The following is a 26,842-nucleotide window of genomic DNA, read 5'->3' as shown; positions in this document are numbered from 1 at the left end:
CACACCAGTATAATGTTAGCAAAACAAATCAAACCAAAAGGCATCCCTTTGTCATTTCATCTGCTTCCAGGGTGGCTACTTCTAACACTTCTAATGTGTTCTCCTCGTTTTGTTTTCAAGGACATATCGTAACAATTTCCCAGAAAAAAGCATACCATGGATGTTTGCGTTGAAGGGTTGGCAGTGACGGTGCTGCTTGCCATGGTTGATGCTCGGCTGCTGAAACCTGCACGGGCCCCTCTGGCTCTGCACAAGCCTTTCATGGTTGTTTGGAATGCGCCGACCGAGCAGTGCAGGCTACGGTACAAGGTGGACCTGGATCTCAGTGTTTTTGACATTGCATCCAACACCAATGAGACTCTGAGTGGGTCCAATGTGACAATCTTCTATCACACTCATTTGGGATACTATCCCTACTACTCAGATAACGGAGATCCTGTAAATGGAGGGGTGCCCCAGAACGAGAGTCTTATCAAACACCTTAATAAAGCAAAGTCTGACATTGACTATTGCATACCCATGAAGAAATTTCAGGGACTCGCAGTCATCGACTGGGAAAACTGGAGGCCCCAGTGGGATAGGAACTGGGGCAATAAAAGCATTTATAGAAATAATCTCTTGAGATGGTTAGGAGACGGCATCCTCAGTGGTCAGAGGACAAAATTAGGAAAGTGGCTAAGGAGGAATTTGAAAATGCTGGCAAGAGTTTTATGAACAACACTATCCTTCTGGCTGAGCATATGAGACCCAAACGGTTTGTGGGTTACTATCTTTACCCAGACTGCTACAATTATGATTACAAAGAACACCCCCAAACATACACGGGGAAATGCCCAGCCATTGAGTCTTTCCGCAATGACCTCCTGCTTGGCTCTGGAAGGAAAGCACTGCTCTCTACCCTTCTATATACCTGGATTATATACTGAAGTCGAGTCCAAACGCACTAAAATTTGTTCACTATCGGGTTTAAGGAGGCAATACGGGTTGCCTCAATTGCTAGAAAAGACTATGTTTTGCCTGTTTTTGTTTACTCCAGACCATTTTATGCCTATACTTTTCTTGTTTTAACACAGGTAAGCAGGACAGACTTCTTTAGAAATTTAGAGTTTACAAACAGCCTCTTAGAAAAAGTATTTCTAAAAGTTTTTCTTGTATAAAGCATTTATGCATTTGTTTTTAATACTTAAGACAGCCCCTCTAAAAGAAAGTATCATAGCCACAGTACAAAACTCTATGTCTTTCAATAGTTAACATTGCAGTGCTTTGGTCTACTTCTGTAGGATAACATTGTATATTTTTAATGAGGGTAATTTAGAAAGAAAGTACAAAGAAATCATTTCCTTAAGGAAGTAATTCATTCTGATATTTCAATTCTTCAGGACAGCTTGTGAATGAACTTCGCAAATTTTCGTGAAGTTTCAAATAATTAGTGTAATGGAAAGATAAACTTTCATGAGAAAAGAGCCTCAGGGCTTTTTAGTTTCTTTATCCAAATGTAAATTCATTCAGTATAGAAATAAAGCAGCCAAGTACATTAGTTCGGCCTGGAGTTCCTAACTCCTGCATGAGAGCATTGGCCATCTCGCTTTTCAGAGGTAAAACATCACAGAATCACAGAATCACAGAATGTTAGGGATTGGAAGGGACCTCAAAGGATCATCTAGTCCAATCCCCCTGCCAGAGCAGGACTGCCTAGATCAGATCACACAAGAACGCGTCCAGGCAGGTTTTGAACATCTCCAGAGAAGGAGACTCCACAACCTCTCTGGGCAGCCTGTTCCAGTGTTCTGGTACCCTTACTGGGAAGAAGTTCTTCCGAAAAGATGAAAACATGTTCAAATATCTTTGTGACAGAACATTTAGTGCTAGCTCTGTGCAGTCCTTTTAATAAAGAAACCAAGTTTTTGAGTCATGCGATCTTCCTTCAACAAATGATAAAGTGCAATAAATATATAGTGGACACAACATTGATGGTAAAGCTATATGCATACAAATCCCAGACTTTCTGGATATATAATGATGATTACGGCTCTGACTTTGTTTATGCACATAATAGGGATACACAAGTGCTTATTGATCTCTCTAGTCATTGAGTTGATTTCCCAAGCATCAAAAGTTTGGCTTTGATTGCTATCAATTCCACAAGAGAGGACGAGGGTAGGAAATCAGGGGCAGGGAGCTTATGGAAACAACCTTTTGATGGTTAAGGGCCCTCTGGGGTCATGAGAGCTCAATTCTGCTGCTGCCAGAGACAAGTTCTTGACTCAAACCAGGCCAGCAAAAGGGACAGAAGGAGCAAGGGAAAAGGCAATGCTCAGTCCAGCAAACCACAGACCACACATGGCTTCAGCCTGGAGCGGGGAGCTGGGGAGGTGTGTGGAGCCCCAAGAGCCTCGAAGTGTTTCTGGCTGCCCCTGAAGCCAATGGTACATAGAAACACTCATGAATTCGGTCTGACTCATTTTTAGCAATCAGGGACTCTTTGGAGCTGTCTTCTGTGTGATGGGGAAATTGTGAGTCCAGCCAGCCCTAATCACGGGCAAACAGGTGAGGAGGGGTCTCGCCAAAAGCAAGGGCACTGGGATTGGTACAGGCAGGATTCATCCAAAATGCCTTCACTGAAGAACTGGGGGCCATGAAATAAATGAGCATTCTTCAAATACAGGCTGTAATAATACATTTTTATAACTTAAATCAGTCCCTTGATCATATAAAAATACCACAAATGTTACTGAAAGCTGTTAAACTAACATGCCCTTGCCAGTTACGAATGAGTTCAAACCTGTGGTGGTATAAAGTTACTGTTTTAACCTTAAGCTGTTTTCTGAAACAGTGCAGTAGCAATTTGGCAATTTGGCATGATGTTCCTCTTAACTTATACTCTTTAAGTCACTGGCCTGTTTTTCAATTGCGTGTAGCCATTTGCTTTTGGATGCTTTAAAGATCACTATACAGCTCTGCAGCCAGTGAAGAACCGTGCATAACCAGAGAAACATCTTTGGGTTATGTTCCACTAAATATTTTCTAGTAAGGACAGTACTTGGCTGCACTGGCAGCCATGGGGACAGGGCTTGACATGTCTCCAGACTATACACATGGTCTGTGCAAACAGCTTGGGCACTGCCAGGAACTCACAGGGTTGCACTTAAGAAAACTGTAAATAAGAATGATCAGGAAAATAATGTTCTTGTTTTCCTTCATAGCCTTGAAGTCACAAGATATTTTAAATATGTTTTTCTGTGTTCAGATTTTAGGACTAGGCTGGAGCTTCTCATTTGATCTGTGACATGCCCCTAAGCAAAGCTCACAAACCTGCAAACAAGACATGAAAACTCTGAGCTCCAGCAGCAATGTGAGTAAATGTGACAAGGAAAGGAATCAGTGTAGTACAATGACATTCCAGATTAAATGGCTATAGAAAAATTGGGATAGCAGGCTAATAGACACTTGAGCTCTGACAAGGGCTGGGCCAGGAAAAGCACTGTCCTGCTCCATCAAGCTGTGCGACAGCAGTGACATTTTGGTTCAACAAAATTAATTGCTGACACATTCAAGCCTTGTGTGTAAGCCCTTCTGTACACAGTATGAAAAATACAGTAAATATCACAGTGGAAGAAAATAGAAAGAAGAGTTGTGAGTCAGAGTCGCTGAGGGAGAGACATAAGTCTAGCAGACCTTCAGAAGGATGAAAGACCCAAGATGCTGTAGCTATGTCCGCTGTACCTTTCACCCCAACTGCACCTGGAAATCAGGTGAGCTGTGCAGAAGGTATCTGAGAACTTCATCGTGCTTTTTTTTTCTTGGAAACAGTTTCTAAATTCTGAAGTGGGATCCCAATCACTATTAAAAAAGAAGTTTCTGTATTTGCTAGAGATGCATATAAGCAGTTTGCCATCTGTAGGGTATTTCGAAACTATCTGCCTTGACAATTCACTGCTGTGTGGAGAGGGAAGTTGCACAGTAGCATCTGTGCTTCCTGACGAGATGGCTGAAGTCATTATAAGCAGGATGACAACTAATAAATGATGAATAATGGATAACACTTCTCTCATTCACCTACACAGAGTCTTCTCTGATGACCAGGTGTGCGGGTGTACGAGACCATTCCCTGCAGCCAGGCCAGGCTTGCACTACCCTTCCTGCGTTACAGAAAAAGCATGTCTGAAACTAAGACTGTTCAAAATTTAAAGGACAGATTCCAGATGTACTTATTTTTATTTCCTCAACATGTAACTAGAATTGACTGTCTCATTTCCTCTCAAGCTGCAAAACTGAAACAGCTTTAGCTCACCTCCTTTTTTCTAATGTCCAATGCAGTGACTTGGCTGATCAAAAATGGAGAAGCATCGATAGGATCTAGAGCCTTCTCCTCTCTGCCAAATCAGCTGTCCCTCAGAGATAGCCCAGCATAATCTTGAGGAGCTTTGTTTGTTGCACCACTTCCCCCAAAAGATTGAACGAGAATGAGCATCAGAAGGGAAGAGGCTTTGTTGACTTGTTTGTCATTTGGAGAAATACCAGATGCCTAAGGGGCGGGCTGACCATACAGTTGTCTCTTCAGGACAGTCCTCTAACATGGGTGTGAATGAGGATCTGATACAAAGAGTGAAATAGGATTCTCCACCTAGACAAATGCCAAGACAGTTATATTTAAAATGATGACTAAAATTTTTAAAACTTGCATGATTTTTTTCCATATGAGGTACTTCTTACCACTCACACTGCAGAAACCATGCCAGCAAGCCCCTACTAATGCCAAGCTAGGCTGTGTGAGGAGCTGTGCTAAGTTCACTCACCAAACCAGGACTGATGTGCCTGAGGCCACTGGTGGAGCTCATGTGCCTCACTCAAGGCTTCGGGATGCACCTCCCTGTCTCTGCTCCTGATTTATCACTCAGCTGTTATGAGAGGCACTTATGTTTCCTTTTCTCAGAATACCTGAATGAAGGATTAGACATCACCACCACCATCAGGTGGTCAGAGCACTCACCTCTGGCACAAGATCTCTCGACTCAGATGTCTTCCCATACTGCTCAGATGAATCCAGCACCCTCTGTTAGGCACTAGGAAAGAATTTGGAACCACAGATCACGAAGAACAAACTTAGGAGAGAGATAAAATAAAAGAGAGGGTGAAACTCCTGTTCATAGGTTAATCAGGGAAGAGCCCTTCTGTGCTCACAGCTTTTGAGGGTACTGAACATCAGTCAGTCATTTAGTGAAACATACTACACCAGAAGTTTGAGTCAGAAACCTTATTTCCTTCCTGGTGGTAAGTTTATCATGATTATTAGCTGAATTAATCTAAAGCTGTAGTCAGGCCCCCACCTGTTTCTCTCGCTCACCTTTGAACATTCATTGAATTGGTACAAGTGAAGTGGCCTCGAAGAGAAATAGCACCTCTAAACATTGTCTTTAACCTCACGGTGAAGACAATCCCCGTGGAGGGTTACCTGGAGGTGATGTATCTTTTAAGCATGGGGGAAGAGAGGAAAATTCGGTCAATGTCTTTCTGATTCTCTTTCCTCCGGGTAGGACTCTGAGCATATGATTTTTTTTAAGGAATACAAAAAGACAAAAAGTAAGGTGGAAGGAGAGTGTTTACATGAATCTCTTACAATTTTTTTTTGCAGTGAGCTGCTGTTTTCACCAACATCCAGCCCCTGTGCAGGTGCTATAAGTGTCCTTCAAGCATCCCTAGGGAATGTATCTTCCAATCAAATGCCAGAGCTTGGCCTTAGCCTGAGAAAAGTGCTGAGTTTTTCGGCATCGGCAAGGGGGTGATTCTAGATATGCTCAAAAGTGGAAGCTTAGGGGCCTCGGGAACTTCAGTTGTGAAATTATCAATGCCATTGAACTTCAAACATCCAGAGGACGGGTGAACTTTAAGGGTTATGCTCTTGGATTTGATTATTTTATATCCATATGAATTAGACATGAAGTGCTGAAATCCCTTTGTGGATCTGAATCTAAATGATTTCTTTAAGTAACAGAAGAAAGCTATGGAGTATGAGGGAATAAAAACGGATTTACTGATTCCTGGTCAAGCACTCTGACTCCTAAAGCATATTTCTAACAAAATCTTTATTTTGGATTTTGCTCAGGTCTTAGTTCAACCAGCAATGCTAAATATATATTGATTATTTATTTTAGCTGTCTGAAAAGATTTCATTCATTTGAACGTGTTAATGCTAAATCACTCAACCATCATGGCTAATGTGGAATCACAGTCCAGCGTTGTATCTGGACAATCTTCATAGAATGCTTTGCAGATGGAAAGCCTGGGAACCCTCATTACCAAGAGGTCAGGCTGTTATTTCAATATCTTAACATTTGATATTTTGATCTTTAATTCACATACTTTTTTTTTTAACTGATAATTAATCCCAGGGAAAAAAACCCCACCATTCCCACATGAAAGTAACACCTGCAGCCCACATCACTATCCTTTATAAATCTAGCATAGACTATGTACTTTAAGAGTAATGACTTTCTCTAAAAGATTGCTTGGATCATCATCAGCAACACAAACTTCAGGTGGGACCAATTATACTTTACATCAGTCTGAAACCTACACTAAGAGCCAGTAGGCAAGCTTACTCTAATTTTAGACTTCCACAGGTTTGCCTGCACTGTTTTGTTCAACCTTTTAGCTAAGGTCAAAGTCACTGTTTGCTCTGACTTCTCTGTAATTGTCTTTGACTCTTCAGCAGAATCTCCCTTTCCCAAGGCATTTATTTGTGCCTTCTTCATATCTCTCAGGCGATAAATGTTTCAGGAACGAGGACTCCTTAACTACACATTGGTAAATCAAACAGGCCCACTTACATAGTGAAATAAACTATTAGTGGTAATTAACAATAATAATGTGATTCTTCCACTCCATCATTTTGCATTTTTAAGGTTAAGGTACCACCACCATACTGTGATAATTTGGCTGTTTTTTTGGATTATTTCTCCAATAAATGTCATCTATGTCATCTACCTGGACTTGTGCAAAGCTTTGACACTGTCCCGCACGACATTCTTCTCCTCTAAACTAGAGAGGCATGGGTTTGATGGATGGACCACTCGGTGGATAAGGAATTGGCTCAATGGCCGCACTCAGAGAGTAGTGGTCAACGGCTCGATGTACCAAGTGGAGTACCGGTCACGAGTGGCTGTCCCTCAGGGGTCCGTGTTGGGCCCGGCCCTCTTCAACATCTTTGTCGGTGACGTGGACAGTGGCATGGAGTGCACCCTCAGCAAGTTCGCGATGACACCAAGCTGTGTGGTGCCGTCGACACGCTGGAAGGGAGGGATGCCATCCAGAGGGACCTCGACAGGCTGGAGAGGTGGGCCCGTACCAACCTCATGAAGTTTAACCAGGCCAAGTGCAAGGTCCTACATCTGGGTCATGGCAATCCCAGGCACAAATACAGACTGGGCTGGTAGAATGGATCGAGAGCAGCCCTGAGGAGAAGGACTTGGGAGTACTGGTGGACGAGAAGCTCAATATGAGCCGGCAATGTGCTCTTGCGGCCCAGAAGGCCAACCGCGTCCTGGGCTGCATCAAGAGGAGCGTGGCCAGCAGGTCGAGGGAGGTGATTCTCCCCCTCTACTCTGCCCTCGTGAGACCTCACCTGGAGTACTGCGTCCAGTTCTGGAGTCCCCAACATAAGAAGGACATGGACCAGTTGGAGAGGGTCCAGAGGAGGGCACGAAGATGATAAGAGGGCTGAGCACCTTTCCTATGAGGACAGGCTGAAAGAGTTGGGGCTGTTCAGCCTGGAGAAGAGGAGGCTCCGGGTTGACCTTATAGCGGTCTTCCAGTACCTCAAGGGGGCCTACAGAAAGATGGGGAGAGGCTGTTCAGGAGGGCCATGTTGTGATAGGACAAGGGGTAATGGTTTTAAAATAGAGGGAGGTAGATTCAGGTTGGATATAGGAAAAAATTTTTTTACCATGAGAGTTGTAGAACACTGGAACAGTTGCCCAGAGAGGTGGTGGATGCTCCATCCCTGGAGACGTTCAAGGCCCGGTTGGATGAGGCCCTGAGCAACCTGATCTAGTTGGAGATATCCCTGTTCCTTGCAGGGGGGTTGGACTAGATGGCCTTTGAAGGTCCCTTCCAGCCCTAACGATTCTATGATTCTATGATTCTATGATTCTCCTGAAAGAGGTGAAAAGACTGTATCAAATACCATCACTAACTTTTTAAAGGAATTTACTGTTTCTTCATCAAATCAAGAAATACTGTCACATCTGTCATTACAAACAACTGATTAGGAATTACTTTCTAATCAATTATTGTAGGTAGAATCAGGTTTAGATGTAATTTATCATGCCCTGAAGTATGGGGGTGGAAGAAGGTCCTTCCTCCATATTTTGAAGATTTAATTGCATTTCTCTTAACACAACATTCATGGTCACAGAGAACGGCTTTAAGACACTGGCAAGGCACGTTGCTATGTTGTTGGCAAGGCACCAGGACTCCTTTCTACACATAGTCTGTGCTCTGGTAGAGCTGATTTACTGCTATTGTTACAACTCACTGGTGCAGCTCTTAAAGAGGACATGATTAAGCCAGTACGCAAAATATTGCCTTTTTTTTTCCCCCATGTGACACTATACAGCACTGGGAGAGGCTCATTTTTCAAAGTTGTGTTTCCTGGTATAATGGCATTCACACTGATAGGAACAACAGCTCTGTAACTGTGTTGGCATGGCTAAACCAGCACAATTTAGACACCTGCCTAGAGCCTATCAACTGCAACTAGACACACGTAAGGGTGATCCAATGATGGGTGATTATAGCTATCATCACTTGCCAAAAATGGTGCCTGCATAGGTTTGGTAATCATTCAAAGACTGGTAGATTAAATAGATCATGCAATTTTACTCCACCAGTTTGGTTGGAGGATCCCTTGTGAAAAAAATACGATGATTTCATTATTTAGTAGTCTCACTCATGAATGCGAACTGTGAACCTTTGGACCTACACAGAAGAACTTTCTAGAGGAAATAGTGGTTTTATTGTGAAGGATATACTGCAGCAGTCATGCCTCCCGGGAAAAAAAAAAGTGACACCCATGTCCTAGTGCTTTTTTACTTTATTCTATATCTTCGTCTTCCGATGTCTGATTTTGGCTTTTTTTTCCAGACGGATCTGGTCAATACCATTGGTGAAAGTGCAGCTTTGGGAGCAGCTGGAGTTGTTCTCTGGGGCAGTATGCAATATGCCAGCTCAAAGGTAGGTCGCATTGGTTTATTGGTATTTAGGAATCACCTCCATACCTCTTCTCTGCCTCCACACCCTCTGTAGCACCTATCGTTCTTTATCCATGTCACCAGCCAGTGACTGAGGACGATGGCTCCGTGCTTGCAGATCTCGTTAGTTCTATACTTTTGTTAGACTGAGAAGTCCAATTGCTTCAGAGCACCTTGCTTTGGTCAGATCACTTGTAGGAGCTTGGAATAATGAGTCCAGGATAGAAGAAAGACAAGTTTTGAAGCAATAACGTACAATTATATGCACAGCTTGTTTACAGTGTTCTACTTTGTAGCTATGGTCATTTGTACAGATTCAGAGAAGGAATGGAGTCCAGAGGCGGGTATTTTCTCTGTTCGCTGGTGGGGTGTGTTGAAATGACAGATTGGAAATGATGCTCCTACAAGAGAAGGCCTGTTTCTTCCTCCCAGTTCCTCGGGCTTTCACAAAAATCCTTTGTGCAGTGATGGAGGAGGCAGGAGGCCGCACTGGGGTTTTGTGGGAGGCATGGCAGGCTGGCCCCAGCTCCTGAACCTCGGCTGGGCTTTGGTGCCTGCTGCTTTTCATACCATCTGCTCTCCTCCCTCTCCTCAAGTCCGTGGCAAAGCACCACTGACATGCGCAGAGGAAGAGGGAAATCTGAACTGGAACATTCTTGCAGCAGTTGCAGTAAATTCTGTGCTGATTTCTGAAAATGATGTGGCTCCTAGTAAATTGAAGGAGTTGTAGAGATCAGGACCAAAGCAGTGGCTAAATATGTGCTTTAAAACCTGTTAGTCCCAGGCACTGCTCCTTGCCAGCAGTTACCAGGAATCCCTACTTAAGGAACTCTTTATGCTCAGATTAGCATATAAACCCTCCTTCTGTTTGCTAGGACTTCTCCCTAGTCTAATACTGTATGTTGCTACCAAGCACACAAATAGACAATACAGTAAAGGTTATGTTTTGCTGATCTTACCCATGGAAGTAAACTCACTTAAACCAAACAGATCACTTCAGTATGTAAATCCAACAAAATTTATCTCATCAGATTACTTTAGCCAAGAACAGTTTTGTACCTAGTATCTTCTTAGATATAGCAAGTTTGGACATAACGCTAGCTACTGTGTGATCTGTCGTGGCCTTTTATTTTCTACAGGAGAGCTGTTCAACCGTGAAGCAGTACATTGATGGACCCTTAGGACATTACGTCATTAATGTGACCTCAGCAGCCAAACTCTGTAGCAAAGTCCTGTGCAAGAAGAATGGAAGATGTATCCGCAAAAACAGCGACTCTTCTGCTTACCTCCATTTGTCACCCACTGATTTTAAGATCGAGCCCGTCACTCAGGGAAGGGCCCCAGGTTCCAGGTGACTGGTGAACCCAGCCTGGAGAGTATTGAAGCCATGAGGCAGAGATTTGTGTGTCAGTGTTACCAGGGCTGGACCGGAATATTTTGTGAATTGCCTGACCAAAGGCTAATGGAGCGCTGGGCTCACGTTGTGTTCAGTAGATCAAGAAGACAAAAGCTTTATGTCTTCCTCTTAGGAGCCATACAGCTTCTTCTGCTTCATACTGCTCACTGAAGTCTTCTGAGGCAGTGCAAGGAAATGAGACATGGTGCCACTAAGACTTCTGTTTCTTAGCAAATTTTTACTACAAAGGAAAAGCATTGTTGATTAAATAGTTTATTCTGTTTTCTTCATCTTCCACTCCTGGAATTGATTCAGACTTTAAATGTTTTGAAAGCAGCTCCCTCTTTTTTACCTTCTCCTTACTTTTAACTCATGTTTTACTCATACCTTCAACAGATAAAGATTCTGCTGAGACAGTGGAAGCTTCACCTGAGTAAAAAAGCTGAATAAACCTTTGCAGTGATTCATCCATGTAGAAGCTTAAGCTCAAATGAATAGGCTTTCTTGCAAAGCCCAGCTACCTGGAAGGTAGGGGAGATGTGTCTTTTTTTTTTCCTATTTTGTTGATCCTCCCAAACAATATCATATAGCTACAATCTTGACAACTTATTTCCTTGTAAGTGCACTTCTGACTTTGATGGTAATTTGGATCAAATCAAACTCCAGATGCTACTGTAGTAACATAATAAATAGCAAGTAGAGGAAGCTTTGCAGAGTGCATTTTTCATTACAGCCTGTTTGATATTGTTGTATGTCTTGCCTAATCATTCTGGTGCACATAATTTTATAAAGATTTTTTTTCTGGTCTGGTTATATGGTCCAGTCTTTGGAGAGACATGATCCAATTTCTATCTGTGTTTGAACTATTTGGAGGAGGGAGAATCTGAAGCATCAGAGAACTGTGCTATAACCTTTACAACCTTTATAACCTTACAACCTTTACAACTATACTTTAAGTATAATTGATCCTGGGAGGTGGGCTCTGGTTCTGGAGATAATAGGAATAAGGGTTGCTGTGTTTCATCTGAACCACCTCTGCTTCAAGATGAATATGGACTCAGACCCCATATCTTTACTCTTCCCAAATGCTGAGCTGTAGAGTCCTCTTATCCTCTGCTTCTCATTCCAAGGATAAACAATATCAACAGAAGCACGACTGACAGGCTTCCAGCTTTTCTCAAATTTGATGATTTAGCATGCCAAAACTTTGAAATTTTGGGAAATGTTGCATTCACTTCCTTTTTCTCTCTCTCGCCACTGCTGGGTGTTGCACTTAATAAATGTTGTATGTTCTGAGCAACCCATGAATGTATGAAGGCTGGGACTCTTTTGTTCCACTTCAGTCCAACAGGTAGATATGTGGGGCTGCAGTCCCTGTGTGACCAGCTTTAGGTGCCACCGGGATCTTCCTACTCCAGACCTTTCCTCTCACACTCGTCCTTGTGTCATGGTGTGCTGTCCCCTGCTTGTGCTGGTACAGCAGTTTGGGTGCCCTTGCTCTGGCCTGGATTGGGAAACCATCCCAGTCAAAAGTCCCTTGTTAAAAAAACAGTGCTTCCCCCCAGTGCTTTTTTCCTAAAGTCAGATTAATTCCTCTGTCTGACTCACATCGCACTGCTCACAGCTGAGCCAGGGCTGAGGAAGTGGATAAAACCCATAGGGAAGTGGTAGCAAAGCCATAAGTCGAGTATTGCTGCTCAAGACGATACATCATGAGTCAAAAGCCTCGGTATGTAGTTGGCAGCATTGGTCGGTCACAGCTCACCCAACCCGTACTCCGGGGTCCATGCGGCAGGGGAGAGGCAGCGCCTGGCAGTCCATGGGGGACAGCAGGTGGCACATCGTATGAGGGCTACTGCCATGCCAGGGCACCTCCTGGGCTCTCCCAAAGCCAAGAGCTGCTTGCAGTGACCATCCCAGACCTCGACACCTCACCAGATGCCAAAGGCAGGGTAGGTAAATCTTGCCTGGAGTAGCGCAGCTCGTGAACATGAATATTTACATGTTTTCTCAAGTGCTCTTTTGCCACTGAGTCTTAAATGTGAAAAAAGATGAGAAAGGCTCACTGGCTGATAATCATACCGGCATTTTTGTGTTCCATCAACTTTTTCCAAATGCGATATTCTGTGCCAAGCTCAGTGGCTTTGTGAAAATGGAAATGATATCGTTATAGAAAAAAAATTGCTAACAGCCCTCAGAGACAAAATCAACAGAATAAAATCTCAGGCTAGTTTGAATTTGTAACACTGTGCATAAATATGCATGTGGTGTTGTTTTCTGTTAAAAATTGCTAAAATAAAAAAATGTTTCCTAAATTAAAAATTGCCTCAGTTTTGCAGTGAAAGCATTTGTTGTAGGTAATGAATTAAAATTGCACATCATGAGTAACACGAAGACACACGACTTTGCCAAAGAAACTTTGATATGGTTAAGATGCTGTGGCAACCACAGCTTCTTCTTGTTTACATTTCAGGAAAAGTAATTTCCTGTCAATCTGGGCCAGACTCGAAGAGTGGGAGCATTCGCAAACCCAGGTTACTCTAAAAATAAATCGGGAACGATAGTTCTGTACACTTCGAGGAACAATATCGGCTGGGAACAGCACAACTCAGAGACAGATGTCCAGTCCTTCAGAAAAAACAAGGAAAAACAATGATGTAACATACTGCTTAATGAGATTAAAGCCCCTAATTCGGCAACAGCACCGCGTGCTTTTGGCACACCAAAGCACGCAGCAGTAAGGAGCAGTCAGAGGTCACTTAGAAAAAGGGGAGAACTACTTCAGTAGATTCTAAAGTAAGCACGTTTGAGATTTAAGCGCTGCTTTTAATAGTTGTGATGCACTGGTTTATCCCTCATTTAACGACACCGGAGTAATTCCATCTTTTTCTGAGCCAATGAATGTCTTGTTTAAGCTGTAATAAGAAAATGAGGGATATGTGTGTATGTTCAGCTCTGTTCAGCTCTGGAGTCCCAGCACAAGAAGGACATGGAGCTGCTGGAGGGTCCAGAGGAGGGCCATAAAGATGATCTGACCGCTGGAGCACCTTTGCTATGAAGACAGGCTGAGAGAGTTGGGGCTGTTCAGCCTGGAGAAGAGAAGACTCTGGGGAGACCTTATTGCTGCCTTCCAGGGGGCCTACAGGAAAGCTGGAGAGGGACTTTTTACAAGGGCATGTAGTGATAGGACAAGGGGCAATGGCTTTAAACTGAAAGAGAGGAGATTTAGATTAGATATAAGGAAGAAACTTTTCACTAGAGGATGGTGAGGCACTGGAACAGGTTGCCCAGAGAAGTTGTAGATGCCCCATCCCTGGAAGCATTCAAGGCCAGGTTGGATGAGGCTTTGGGCAACCTGGTGTAGTGGAGGGTTTCCCTGCCCATGAGGGTGGCTGGAACTAGATGATCTTTAAGGTCTCTTCCAACCCTACCCATTCTATGATTCTATGATTCTATGATACTATGTTAATATGCGTACGTATGCACGTGTGCATGTACATGTGTATATGAATGAGCACACGTGTCTGTATGTTGTAACGCATGGGTCTGGAAGTTCGGCCCAGAAGCAGCAGAACAGCTACAAGGGGCACGAGGCTTTGGTTTCTGCCTGGTGGGAGCAAGCTCGGAGCCAGTTGCGTAACCCTATATCTTGGCACGTACGGCCTCTGCTGCCACGCGGATTATGTCTGTTATGTAACCGCGTTTATGCAGGAAATTAACAGCATCGACAAGCTAAAAATAAGCAGGCTGCTATAATTTCAAAGGACAATATTTTAAACTTCGTTCATGCTGCTGCTCCTATTTCAACAATAAACGGGCTCTTTAGACATTTTATATATTTTTTGACTAGGATGATATTTTAACATGCTGGCAGCCAGTGTTCTCAGAGAGAGTCAGAGCTCCTTTCTCATTTTTCCATTACAGCAAGAACCCTCCTGGCTTTAATTTAAAGTGCTTTCTGATATCTATGAGAAGCAAAGCAGCCCAGAGTATCAGTCCTGCTTTTCCTCCTCAGACAGCCAAGCAGTCTGACGTTTGTGGGCAGCTTCTGGAAAAATGATGTTTGTTTCCATGCTAGTAAAACCTTCTCAGCCAATTAGACAGCAGATTATGAAGAACATTTTTTATATTACTCTTTCAGATGTAGGTTTCCAGGGCAGAACAAGAAGTATTTAGTTTTCCCCTTACTGAAGTGGCTCCTTACCTTGACTTTGTATCCGTCGCCCTATGTGCTGTGGAAGCCCCATGGGACTGTCACCTCACTCTTCAATGGCATTTTGGGCAGTGGGTCTTGTATGCAGAGGACAGCTGGCGTTCAGCTTGTGTAGTTATCCCTGCCCATCCCGTTCGGATGCTCGTAGAGTGGAAGTGAGCATCTTAACGCTATGCACAAGGCTCCTGATGGGGATGCTCAAACAGGCTCACGCCAGGTATCGCCTCCATTGCGCTGGGCTGCCTTGGCTCTGGGGGCATGGGAAGGACCTGAGGCGCTGGTGGGGGCTGTTCGCTACACGGGAGAGCACAGGCCCCAGCGGTGATGCTGATCTTCCTCCTGGTCCTCCTTACCCTCAGAGGCTGCACTGGGAGCTGTGGGAAGCATTGACCCTTGGTGAGATGGAAGCTGGCAGGGCCAGGGCATGACTCTTTGCGGCTCTATTGAAGGTGCTTCTTTGAGCTTGGTGAAGCCGAGTCATGCACAAAGATCCTGCAAAGTCCTTGAGTGCCTACAACGGTAAGTAGTACTGATTTTGTGGGGTTAATTAGCACAAGCATGAAGTTGAGCCCTTTGGAAACTTTGGCTTGCTCCACAGACAAGTACTCTTTCTTCAGTCTCGGCATCAAGCTTTGTTTTGTGGAACTTGGAAATAACAATTCTACTAAATCTACATGTAGGGAGGAACAAGACAAGCTCTCCCTGGGCCTCTGCAGGAGTTCAGGTACTGCTGCACCTTCATTTGGAAGGGACAGTGATGTGTAAACACAGTTGCTGCATTCATATCTCAGCAGCAAGACTCAGGTCTGACTATACCTGGATTAAAACCCAATAATAAACTGACCTGACTGCAGTGAAGATGTGAATGTGAGTGGCAGAGTTACCTCACTTTTGACAGGAAGGACTTGATTTGTCATTTTCCAGAATGCAATCTACTATTTAATTCTGTTGTGATTTCTCCTCTCTTAAAGGGGCACAGCCTTATCTGATGTAAGATGGCGTATCTTTATTGATTTGCAGTAGCTGAAAACCAAGCATGAAATATTCATATTTGCTTTGTTCACCCTTGGATTTTTCCTTTTAGGTTGGCATTTGTCCATTAGTTCCCAGCACCCACCAGCTGCTGCAAGGACAGTCAGCAGCAGTCCTAAATTATCCCCCCTGTGCTCCCAGGGAAACAGTGGGTCATGCAGCGGCTAGTGAGAGCTTGATGGAGAGGCTGCGGATGGAGAGGCTGTGCTGGGGCATGGCTGCTGAGTGAGGCTCATTAGGTTTGTCCGAAGTCTCTGTCCATACATGAGGCTTACGAGGTTTACATGACTCCTGGCTGAAAATAATTGCAATAATCCCTTAGACTGACAACACTGAATTGTTGTATTTCCTCCAACAATAACATTTAGTTCTAATGTAATACTCAGCTGGTGGGGAGGGCGAAATAAAATGCTTGTTGTTGTTGTTGTTGTGTTACAGCTATTCTGTAGGAGTGGGAAGAAAGGAATGTCACCCGAATCTGCTGGTGCTGGGTGCGAGCTGTAATCGCTCCTGTGCGCGTGTGGGTGTTTGTTCTGCGCAGTCTGGGGACACGATCTTATCCTAGTGCAAATGCGAAGTAACTCTGCTGGACTCCCAGGAAAGTTAGTGGGAGGAAAGGCAACTCCTTCCTATTGTGCAAGACTAACCTTTTGTCTAATTTCTGTGAGAAGAATATGCTCAGAACATCAAGCATCCTTTATTTAGTTCTGGTAGGATTTATCATACGAGTGAATCAGGCAAATAGAGAGGAAAGTTATTTCTTAAAAGAATCGTTCAACATAATTTAAAATGCTATAAGGAAGAAGAGTAAGAGCACAAATCTGTTTATATTTGCTATCTGTAACCTCACAAATGTAGGAAAAAGAGGATGGTAATGACGTGTCACGAAGCCCATATCTGGTCCATGCTGCGTGGACACACCATGTGCTCAGGGGCTCCCTGGAGAGGGAGAGCCCAAGCAGTTCTGATGCCTTAGAATGGGTTCCAACTTTTTCCTAACACAGCCTGAAGTCAGGTTTCTGGCTACGCTGTGTTGTGGTCCTCTAAGCACATCTCCGAAATGCAGTTCTTCACGGGTGGGATATTTTGAACTACAGGTAAATGAGCAGTGTGGCAGGAAACTTGGGCATCCTGGCAGTCAGTTTAAGCCCACTCCTGAACATAGTCTTCATGTCTTAGGGCTGACGTACCCTCAAAAAATGTGAATCTTCATGCTTTGCCTGTGGTGTAATCCATATAATCTTCTAATATGCTGTCACGTGAAGACAATGTGGCAGCAATAAAGACCACTCAGGTTATTTCAGGATTCAGGCCATTATACTCATCCTATAGTACAAGCATTCAAAATATAGCTCAGTGCAAAGGTACTCTCCTGGAAAAGGAGGATTACTGGAAAACCTTTGGACTTAAAACAGGGGGAGAAACTGTGGTATGGAGCACTGAGAACCTTGCCAGGCTGGACACAGGCCAAAAAAGCTTTGTGATTATTTCAGTGTGTGCCAGAAAATGACCCAGTCGCTGGCATCAAGAGCATGAGGGAAGTACAAGCTAAGCACAAAGACTGATTTTATGGATGTTTCAGTGGGCCATTAAATCAATCCATCAAACCATCTGCCTTTTTGCTGCTTCTGAGTCTAATCGCCCAGGCTGGACAACCGTCAGCTGTAATAGCCTACAGATGAGAGACATCTACACAGCATGAAGTGGAGGAAAAGTAACTAGCACAAGGACATTTGATCAATATTCCTCATTTTCCATATTCAGGAGTCCAGCTTTCTAGTAGGCCACCAGAATGCAAGTGTTCTCAGGTGCATAATAAGAAAGGTCCACTACGGTGGCAAAACGAGCTGGTTGATAGAGGCCAGATGACTGTCCTGATGAGCCCCACACAGATTTGTAGCTCATCTGCTAAAATCTGCCCTCCTCTGTCCAGCAGTCCCAATTTTTCATCATAATATGTTAAACTTTACTACAAAATTGCTATGAGTACCTGCCTTCCAACCTGCCATACATGTGTTAGAATGCTGAATTACAGCTTTTGATGCTTTATTCACCGTATTCCTTACAGATGCTACGGGAAATGGCTCTGCTGCAACAGATTCATACTGAAATTTGTAGCATTTTGAGGGTGCCCTGCCCTAAATTTGAAACACTATAAAATGACCCTTGGCAGCTCATGCTGCTCAGGATTCCCAGCACCTTCGTGGAGATCAGTGAAGCACCGTACTGAAGGGGTTTGAATATCAACTATAATAAGACATCACTGTCACTGGGTTGGTCGGATAATGGTGAGGTGAGGTCCTGCATTTTTATATTCATTATGCTGCATATTCAGTTCTCTGCATTTACATAACAGAGATCCTTTGCAAAACGTCTTCGAGGCAGATGCTAAAGGATGCCCTGGTCTAATGAATCCCCTTCCATAGGAGGGAAGGTAGGGAGAGCAGCAATGCATCTTTCCATACTGTCCTCCCTGAGGCTGCTGCCAGCTCTGAAGCTCTCAGGGTCATCTCTGTCACCAGCCTCTGAGCATGTTGCTTCCAAATCCAGATCCGGCACAGAGAGCTAGATTTGTTGCTGACGGCATGACTTCAGCTGGACAAAACTTCTTCCAGTCCATCAGACTTCTGAGTGCATCAGCTCTAGCTTTGCTGATAAAAAGTCAACAAAAGGATTATTCTGTAAAAGTCCAGGGATTTTATTGGATCTCTGTGGGTGTGAAAATTCTTGTTTCCAAAACCACGTACGTCTTTGATAAGGGTATTGGCGATCGGCTTGCCTGTTGAGACAGCCTATTCTAAGCCCATCAAGGTTGTGCTGCGTCAATGTCATATTGTTGTAACAATGTTAACCATAAAGGAGAAAAGATCGTTTTCTTTGTTCATCATTTGCAATTTTCCTAATCCCTTGATATGAATAGTGTAACGTCACTGGAGGAGGATTTTTGTTACAAGATAAATGCCAAAGCTTGAAAGTACATTCCTCAGCTTTAGATTAATTGTGAGAGAGGGATACAGGGTTTTTATCATCTGATGAATGCTTGGTCTTTTTCTTATCATTTAGCCAGCTATATTTTTTCAGCAGTGGGCTGTGATCTAGTTCAAGCACTCTCTATGTCTATCCGTTCAGAACTGCCTGTTTTAAGCTGATTTTGCTTAGTCTTAGCTAAGGCTGTTTGCTGTCTAATAGAGATGTACGGTTTCTAGTTTCTCTCTGCTGGGAATTACTGCCCACTGTGAATTTTCAGTCAGCTGGACAAGATGGCTGCCTTCGTGTTGCCTTGGTTTGCAGAGCAAAATATAATTAGCAGAAGGGGTATAACTGGATATATTCATTCCGGGTTTTGTCAACTATTGACAGATACAAATGGAAGAAATGCCTAGCGAAAAGAGGAGGAGAACTTTTTAGTGTGTTGTAATCCTGGTTGACTAAAAGCAAATTTGAAAAGCCTGGATAAAGGGAAAAATATTGAGCAGAGCTTGGGTAAGGACATCCTTTCCGCATGCTGCAAACAAGTGACTTCAGAGCCTGCTCCCAGCTGGAGCATGTGTGTGCTGATGTGATGGCTAAATAATAAAATAAATAAACATATTTTATTTAATAAAATAAAATCAGAAGTCAGTAAATCTCAGTGATTTGCCCTTACATGGAATATAAAATGGTAACTGTTTCCTCCTAAATAATAGAGTGACTACAAATATCTTCTGTGTTAAGTCCCCCGTGACAAGTTTTCTCAGGGGACGGGGTGATCTGCCACTTCCCTGCAGTCTTCAATAACCTATAGTGATATTGTTCTTGTTCTTGTTGCTATTTTTTTTTTCAGCTTGCTGATACGGCCTTTCCCATGTGTCAGCTCAGAGAGCCTTGGGGCAGCAAATCGGTACATCCAGCACGCAGGAAAGCGCACGCTGCTGGGGCGTTATGCCAAACGACACAGATCTTGCGTGGAAAGTGCTCCCTGAGACCTGGGGCAGAACACCTGAGGGATGAGCCCAGCCCAGCTAATGACACCTCCCTGTCCAGACTGTGACAGGTGCAGGAGCAGAGAGGCAGGATGGTGGTACAGCTCTCACAGGGTGAACTCGACATCCTGCAATTTAAAAAAAAAAAAAAAAAATTGTAGGGATTTGCTGCCCTCTGGCAGGACTTTCTTACAACTCTGCTTCTCTGTGAACTGCGAGAGCCGTGCTCAGCAACGATGCTCCAGCACAGCAAGACCCTGTATTTCTCAGCTGGTTTTAGGCAAAGCAGAGCAAATCACTGGGCACCCCTGGCCTCCCTGCAACCCTCCTGGAAAGCCCATGCTGATCCCAGGCAGAGGCTGGTGTAAGAGGCAGAGCTGCTGGGCAAGCAGGAGTCCCCCATCCTTTCTCTCCATCCCTCTCCAGGAGAAGGGGCGCCAAGCCTGGCTCGCTAAAGCTGGTGCTTTGGTCGATTGTCTCCTCACAAGAGCAAGCTCGCCATCTTCTAGCTTCAGCTGTTCATGCTTCTAGCAAGAAAATTCAGTTTAGCCTCTAATGCTGACAAGCCTCGAGCAGCTTTGTTGAGTTAGATTTATTGGTATGGTATACTCTTTCTGAGAGATATGCAGCAAATCGGGCTAATTTCCATTAACAGCGTCTTCCAAAATGCCCATTAACGCCAATATGGCACTTGTGAATATGTGGACAGGGCTTTGAAGACCTGGGCTTCCTCTTCACTAAACGCAAAGTATTGTGAGTCTCAGGGTGATACTTCTCTGAGGAAACATTGAGTTCTGTAGTGTCTACACTGTACCGCACTGGTCCTGGGGACTGCCTGCCTGCCTGGTCAGCAGGAGGAACAGGCACATCTTGGACACTTCAGAGCACTCTGGTGTCTCACACTGTCAGACAACTGTATCCTAAAAGCATCCGTGGTTTATTAAAACCTAGGTTGGCTACTTTGGATGTTGATATTTTTGCTGCATGTACCTGAAATCAGGTCATGCTAGTCCTACCCTAAAATAGCAAGAAATGGGGCAGTCGAGAGGCCCAGAAAAGTACCCCAGGTACATAGCTATGACTGATTGTTTTTCTCTTTTGAGAGAATGGAAGGATAACATAGATGAGATATTTCCATTAGTATATGTAACAAACTGGCTGCCAAATGAAACCCATGATCCTCATCTCCAGCAGGTCACAATCCCAGGAGAGATAACCAGGTAGGCAAGGACTGAGGAAGAAGAACAAGTAGGACTCATATACAAATCCATGATCATCCCTAATGTCTGATTGTACAGCTATATGGGATTTCCCCAGGGTTTTGGATGCGGGGGGGAGCCTGGAGTTGGAAGGTCGATAAGACTCTCTCTCTTACATGTAAGGTAAATATATAGGTTTTGCTGTACATCTGGTTTCTTTTCTGCTTAATACGCACAATCAGCAGGGACCTTGTGACTAATGATTCTGCTAGTAGCACTGATCACGGGCCTTAGCATCAAAATCCATATTGCACAATGCAGTGCTATGCAGAGCTATGGGAGCTGATCTGGAAGGCACTTGCTCCATGTGATAGTGTAGCAGGCTAATAAATAGCTCAGGGTAAGCGTTCTTGGATCTGCTTTATTGCCGTCAGGGGCTTGAACTTGTATCCCTTTATGGTACTGCACAATGACAGTGAAATATGTGTGCCTGTTTAGAGCTATTTGGAGTATATCTGGCTGACACTGTACTAGACAGGTCAGGGATGTTCATGAAGCTGTGAAGATGGTGATAGAAGTCAAGGTTTGATTTTATAATTACCTTTGTTATTATTGAGAGAACTTGAGGAATAAGGAAGCCATTTCTTCATCAACCTTACCAAATGCAATAGCCACTAAGACACCCTGAGGCCCACTGAAGTGATGGCAACATCCTTGGTGATTTCAGTAAGACCTGGACTGATGAGACAAGCAACTGTGGTTACGCTGGCTTCCACAGACTCACACTGATTTACTTCAGCTGGGAATCTGCCCCTTTCTTTAGATTAGCTTGCGCCCACTTTGTTTCTTTAGTGTTAGCATAGTAGATACCTTAGAACTCGCTGGTATTCATATAGCTATATATGGAAAAAGTACTCATGCCTTTTCTGTTATGTCCTACAGACAAACTGGGAGATCCGCCAAATGCTGTCTCTTGAGTGGTGAAAATGGGACGATACAATACATCATTCACCTTTCAGCCCCTGACACAGCTGTGGATAGCACTCACCTGGACTTTCCTTGCTATGAAACCAGCCCTACCACCAGTTTGGGAAAGGAAGCTTTTCACAGCTGCCTGGAATGACCTACAGACCTGAGGTATGATGTTGTACTGAACTTGAAAATGTTCCATATATTGGAAGCCCGTTAGCTAAAGCAAGAGGGCAGAACATGACCGTTTTTTTTTTTTAATAGGCTTGGCTATTATCCTTGGTACACATCACAGGAAGTCCCTGTTAGTGGTGGCCTGCCCCAGAACTTTGGTTTGCAAACTCATCTGGAAAAAGCCGGTCGTGACATTAACTATTACATTCCAGCTAAGGACTTCAGTGGGTTAGTTGTCATACACTGGGAGCACTGGAGACCTCAGAGGCCTGCAACTGGAATGCAAAAGACGTCTACAGAAGAAATTCCAGGAAAATCCTAACTGAGATGGAAGGGAATATTTCAGAAGTGATATTGAAATTTAGCCAGACTTTCCTTTGAAGAAAAGTGCAAAAGCTTCTGTGAAGGAAACAATTGCATTAGGAATGAAAAGCAGACCAAAGGGCCTGTGGGAATGCTATTTATACCCTGACTGTCACCATTACAATTTCCATGATCAGAACTACACTGGTTCCTGCCCAGAGTGAAGTTCTGAGGAACAATGAACTTTCCTGGCTCTGGGATAGCAGTGCAGCCCTGTATCCTTCCATAGGCATTAAAAAATTCCTTGGAAACAGTCAAAACATTTTGCACTTTTCTCAGTTTAGGGTGAATGAATCCATAAGGATTTCCTCTATGACATCCCAAGATTATGCTTTGCCCATATTTGCATATACTTGACTAGGTTATAGATGAACATTAATTAATTTGTCTCTATGGTAAGCTTTTGCTGGAACAATGTGGGCTACATTTATGCTTTAACCGTTCTTGCAGATGGTGCATCAGGATGGAAAACCTCCTACATGGGCCAGCTCTGCTGGTTCCCATTAATTGTCCTCATGCTTTAAAGAGCTCAATGTTCTGAATAAAATTGCAGCCTCGAATACCTTTTTTTTTTTATTTAGTTCATCACTGTCCTCAAAAGTGCATTTGAATGGATTAGAAGGATTTCAGCAATTTTATGTAGTATGTAGGAGGCGGTTATTACATTAATCCTGCCTGATATACTTTCTTCTGCTCAGGTATGCAATCATCAACTAATCCATAGATAGCTGCCCCTTTTCTAGATGGGAAACTGAGGCAGAGATGTTAGTAATTTGCTCAGTGTTACATCAAAATGGGAAATTGAAGCCAGCAGTCTCTCTGCATGCTTCCATCTCAAAAACATTTAATTTAGTCCCATATCTACCTCAGAGCAGGCAAACAGTGCACCAGAACCAAAGAGTTCTGGTCACATCAGCTGAATACACACACACAAGTCTTTTCAAGATAAGTGCCTTACCCTAGTCCTTCTTTATATGATTCTGGACATCCTCCCAGAAACTGGATGAAGACAGTAGGTTTCCTGTGGAAAAGCAGCATAACCTATCTGTCACAGTCCTGGCTTTGTTCACCTCTGTAGACAGTGATGGTACTACCAGTAGGCTGTGTTTTAGAGTTTAACAAGTGAGCTTTATTCACTTTTTGAAGGCTTTGTCGAATCTTTCAGCCCAGGTACAGAGTCTGAAGCTGACAGCATATCTGGAAAGGAGCATTAGCTCCCTTTCCTATTAGGTCCCACAACTCCCCTAGCACTGCCACCACCCACTGTACTTCCCAGTAAGGGGCTGCGCTTCTTCTGACTTGAAAACCAGTGCCTACTCTGAGGCATTAAAGGAGGTGTAGGCACCTGCTTTGGTGGTTTTATCCAGCTTGCCCTTCCTTAGTTTTGCAAGAAGAGAACAGATGGACATCAATAACTGCTGCAGGCTGGTGAGCATCCCCTTTGCCATTTTATGCCCAGTTTCCGCCTCTTTTCCCCCTTAGGCAACCCATTCCTGTGAAGTTTTTCTGCTTTGATTCTTGATGTGCCATGGCCCTCAATCTCCCTCAAATCGATGATGATGTCTAGGGAGTCACTTGCATATCAATGGTCTTTCATCTTTAGTGCTTGTGGCATAGTAATTCACTTGTTGCTGATCCTTAATCGCTGTTCAGATTAAGGGTAAACATCCAAGCACCGAATACCCTCTCCTTACAGACCCTGACTCGAGGAAAAGATACTGTGAAAGACATCTCTCTGAAACAAACATAGAAAGAGCACAAAAAATGAAACTGAAATTCTCAAGACTTGCCAAGTGTTGTGTTTTCTCCTGCATTTAAGGTTGCACAACGCCAGCATTTTCCCTCCTATAGTGTGTGTCTATTTATGGACACTTTTTCTAAGGTTTTTACAAGAAGCTGAGAGAGCTCCTAGGGAAAGCAGCAAGAACAATGCATGCCTTTGGAATCACAGCTTTTAGATTGGAGAGGGGCTGGAAAACAGCTAATTGACACAGCAGAATGGCTCTCTCCTTCCCCTTATCAGCAAAAACAGAGGGAATGCTTTCGGGAATTCTCATGTTAAAAATAGCACTTTAATGAAAATATTTTAGTTGGTTTAGTAATTAATGAGATATCAAATAGTTACAAATAAATTTTGCATCAATGTGAATTAAAATGCCTTCTTTTTCTCATGTTTTTTCACTTGCTTATTACCAACATCCTAAGTTTCCAAGGACCAACTTATATTTAATAATCTTTGCACTCCAGACAGCAAACTTTGAGCCACAATAAAAAGTAAGTTCATAGGGACCAGAATGAAAAGAAAATGTGGTCCAAAGGACAGCCACATAGCAAAGCACTGGGCTGCTTTAGAAGAGCTGTGAGATGCTGAATGAATTAGCCTGACAGTGATGTCTTTACTCTTTTCACTGTAGCAAGATCTTATTAACACTATTGGAGAGAGTGCTGCCCTGGGAGCTGCAGGTATTGTTATTTGCGGAGATATGAATTTAACCTCTTCAGAAGTCAGCCTGTGCCTTATTTAAATGCAATAAGATCCTTATTTTATCCTATTAGTAGACACTGTCCTACTGCACCAGTTCTGAGTACTTGGTACCAGCAGAGCTGACTGCTTAACCAGTCTTTGCTGTCCCCTGGTCAGGATGAGCATGGAACATGGTCAGTTCTTCCTGGATCAACATTTTGTGAGGCCTACAGGCAAACAGTGGTAGGAAAAAGCCAATGGCTAATACCAGGCATTCTGGAAGACAGTTCCTCAATATTTACCATCCTGTTTGGATGTCTTTCCAGCTGGATAAAACACCAGGAAATAAGCTAGAGCCTGATTAGCACATCAGTCAGAGCAGATTATGTATACTAGTGGTGCCCAGCAATTTGTCTTGTTATGGGAACTCTATTTGTGCCTGTGTGTGAGCAAGTAAAGTGAAGCAGGTGGTTGAGATCAGATGGAGAGGCTTTGTATTAAGTGGTATCAGACTTAGCCACTTTAAAATCAAAGATGGATGCTTTCAGACAGCCACACATCAAACTTTGTCATGAGAAAAGACTTTGTCCTTAAAGCTGTGTGAAAGGGGTGTTCTGGGCTGCTTTTCTCCTGGCAGGTAGTATAGAAAACCCAGCCATGAGAATGACTGGCTGAAAATAAGTGTTCAGTTGTCCTCAGCAAATTTGATTACTTCAGCCAATTTTTGTAAATATTCAACTGTGGTTTCTGTCAGATTCAATGTGAATAGGAGGGTGAACTTCCTTCTAACTTGGTCAAGTGACAAAGGCAAGCCCCTGGAGCATCTCCATCAGCTCCGAACTCCCACACTCTCGTGAAACAGCCATGCTGTCATCACCCATGCTCCTAGTATACACCATAGCTTCTTCGTAGATCTATAGACTGAGGTGGTTTTTGGGGAGTGAAAGTTGTTAAAGCACTTTGCACATCAATTGGGTTATATTTTCTGTATAAAACTTCCTAATAATCCTTTAAATGAGTCAAAATTAAGTTACCCTGAATGAATTCATTAATGCAGGCTGCTTATATTTTGCATATTTTTCAGAATGTAAAAGGAAAAAACAGAGTGATTAGTTTCACATAAGATAAAATTTCTTTTCTGCCATTTACAGAGCAACTGCACAGAAGTGCAAAGATTTGTTGATTCTGAACTAGGGCCTTACGTTACCAATGTCACAGCAGCAGCTGAGGTGAACAGTAAGCATCTTTGTCAGGACAATGGATGTTGTGTGCAAAAAACCTGGAGAGCCCTGACATATCAACATTTGAATTCTAAGAGCTTCCAGATAGATGTCTCAGAGGACCAAGGATTTATTGTGAGAGGAGAAGCATCAAATGAAGACCTGGAAATAACGGCAGAGACATTTGCTTGCCAATGTTTTCAGGGTTATGAAGAAACTGACTGGGGGAAGGTAAAGTTGCTGGTGACCATCCAAGGAGCTCTGCAGACTCTGTCTCACCCAGAAGATTTGCATGATCTGCCTGCTTCCTTTGCCTTTGATGAGTCTTTTCTAACTACTGCTTAGTCGAAGGGCTGGTTTCAGTCAGGCCAGAGGGATGGTAAAGTGGATCCAACAAAATGTCTCACATGTTCTGCAGCTGAGGACTAAACCTGTCATGGTCCAAGACGTAATCCAAACCCTGCAGCTGTGCCCTGAGGTTTAACGCCCATAAGGCATGGAAAGAGTGGGGCACCTTGAAGAGTCAAAAATGCACAGGTCATTGGAATATGTCTGGCCATTGATGCCATCTTCTGATACTAGGTTGTTTAGGAGGCTAGAAT

At 43.5% G+C, this 26,842-nt stretch overlaps 2 protein-coding genes across 2 annotated transcripts; both read left to right on the top strand.

Moving 5' to 3' along the window:
• The first annotated feature begins 201 nt into the window (after nt 1-201).
• On the top strand, nt 202-10,815 carry LOC104382313 (hyaluronidase Ccc Hy-1-like). The gene is given in 7 exon segments (XM_086609902.1): nt 202-610; nt 613-864; nt 867-967; nt 969-1,073; nt 9,142-9,231; nt 10,388-10,565; nt 10,568-10,815. Coding segments are annotated over 7 exon segments (1,383 nt in total).
• Nucleotides 10,816-22,036: 11,221 nt separating this feature from the next.
• HYAL4 (hyaluronidase 4) lies at nt 22,037-26,585 on the top strand. The gene is given in 9 exon segments (XM_086609901.1): nt 22,037-22,169; nt 22,172-22,219; nt 22,222-22,268; nt 22,270-22,456; nt 22,459-22,536; nt 22,539-22,716; nt 22,718-22,924; nt 24,943-25,060; nt 26,172-26,585. Coding segments are annotated over 9 exon segments (1,410 nt in total).
• The last annotated feature ends 257 nt before the right edge of the window (nt 26,586-26,842 follow it).

This window comes from Tauraco erythrolophus, chromosome 4 (assembly GCF_009769465.1).
Source record: "Tauraco erythrolophus isolate bTauEry1 chromosome 4, bTauEry1.pri, whole genome shotgun sequence".
NCBI lineage: Eukaryota > Metazoa > Chordata > Aves > Musophagiformes > Musophagidae > Tauraco > Tauraco erythrolophus.
This window is presented reverse-complemented; position numbering and strand designations above follow the sequence as displayed.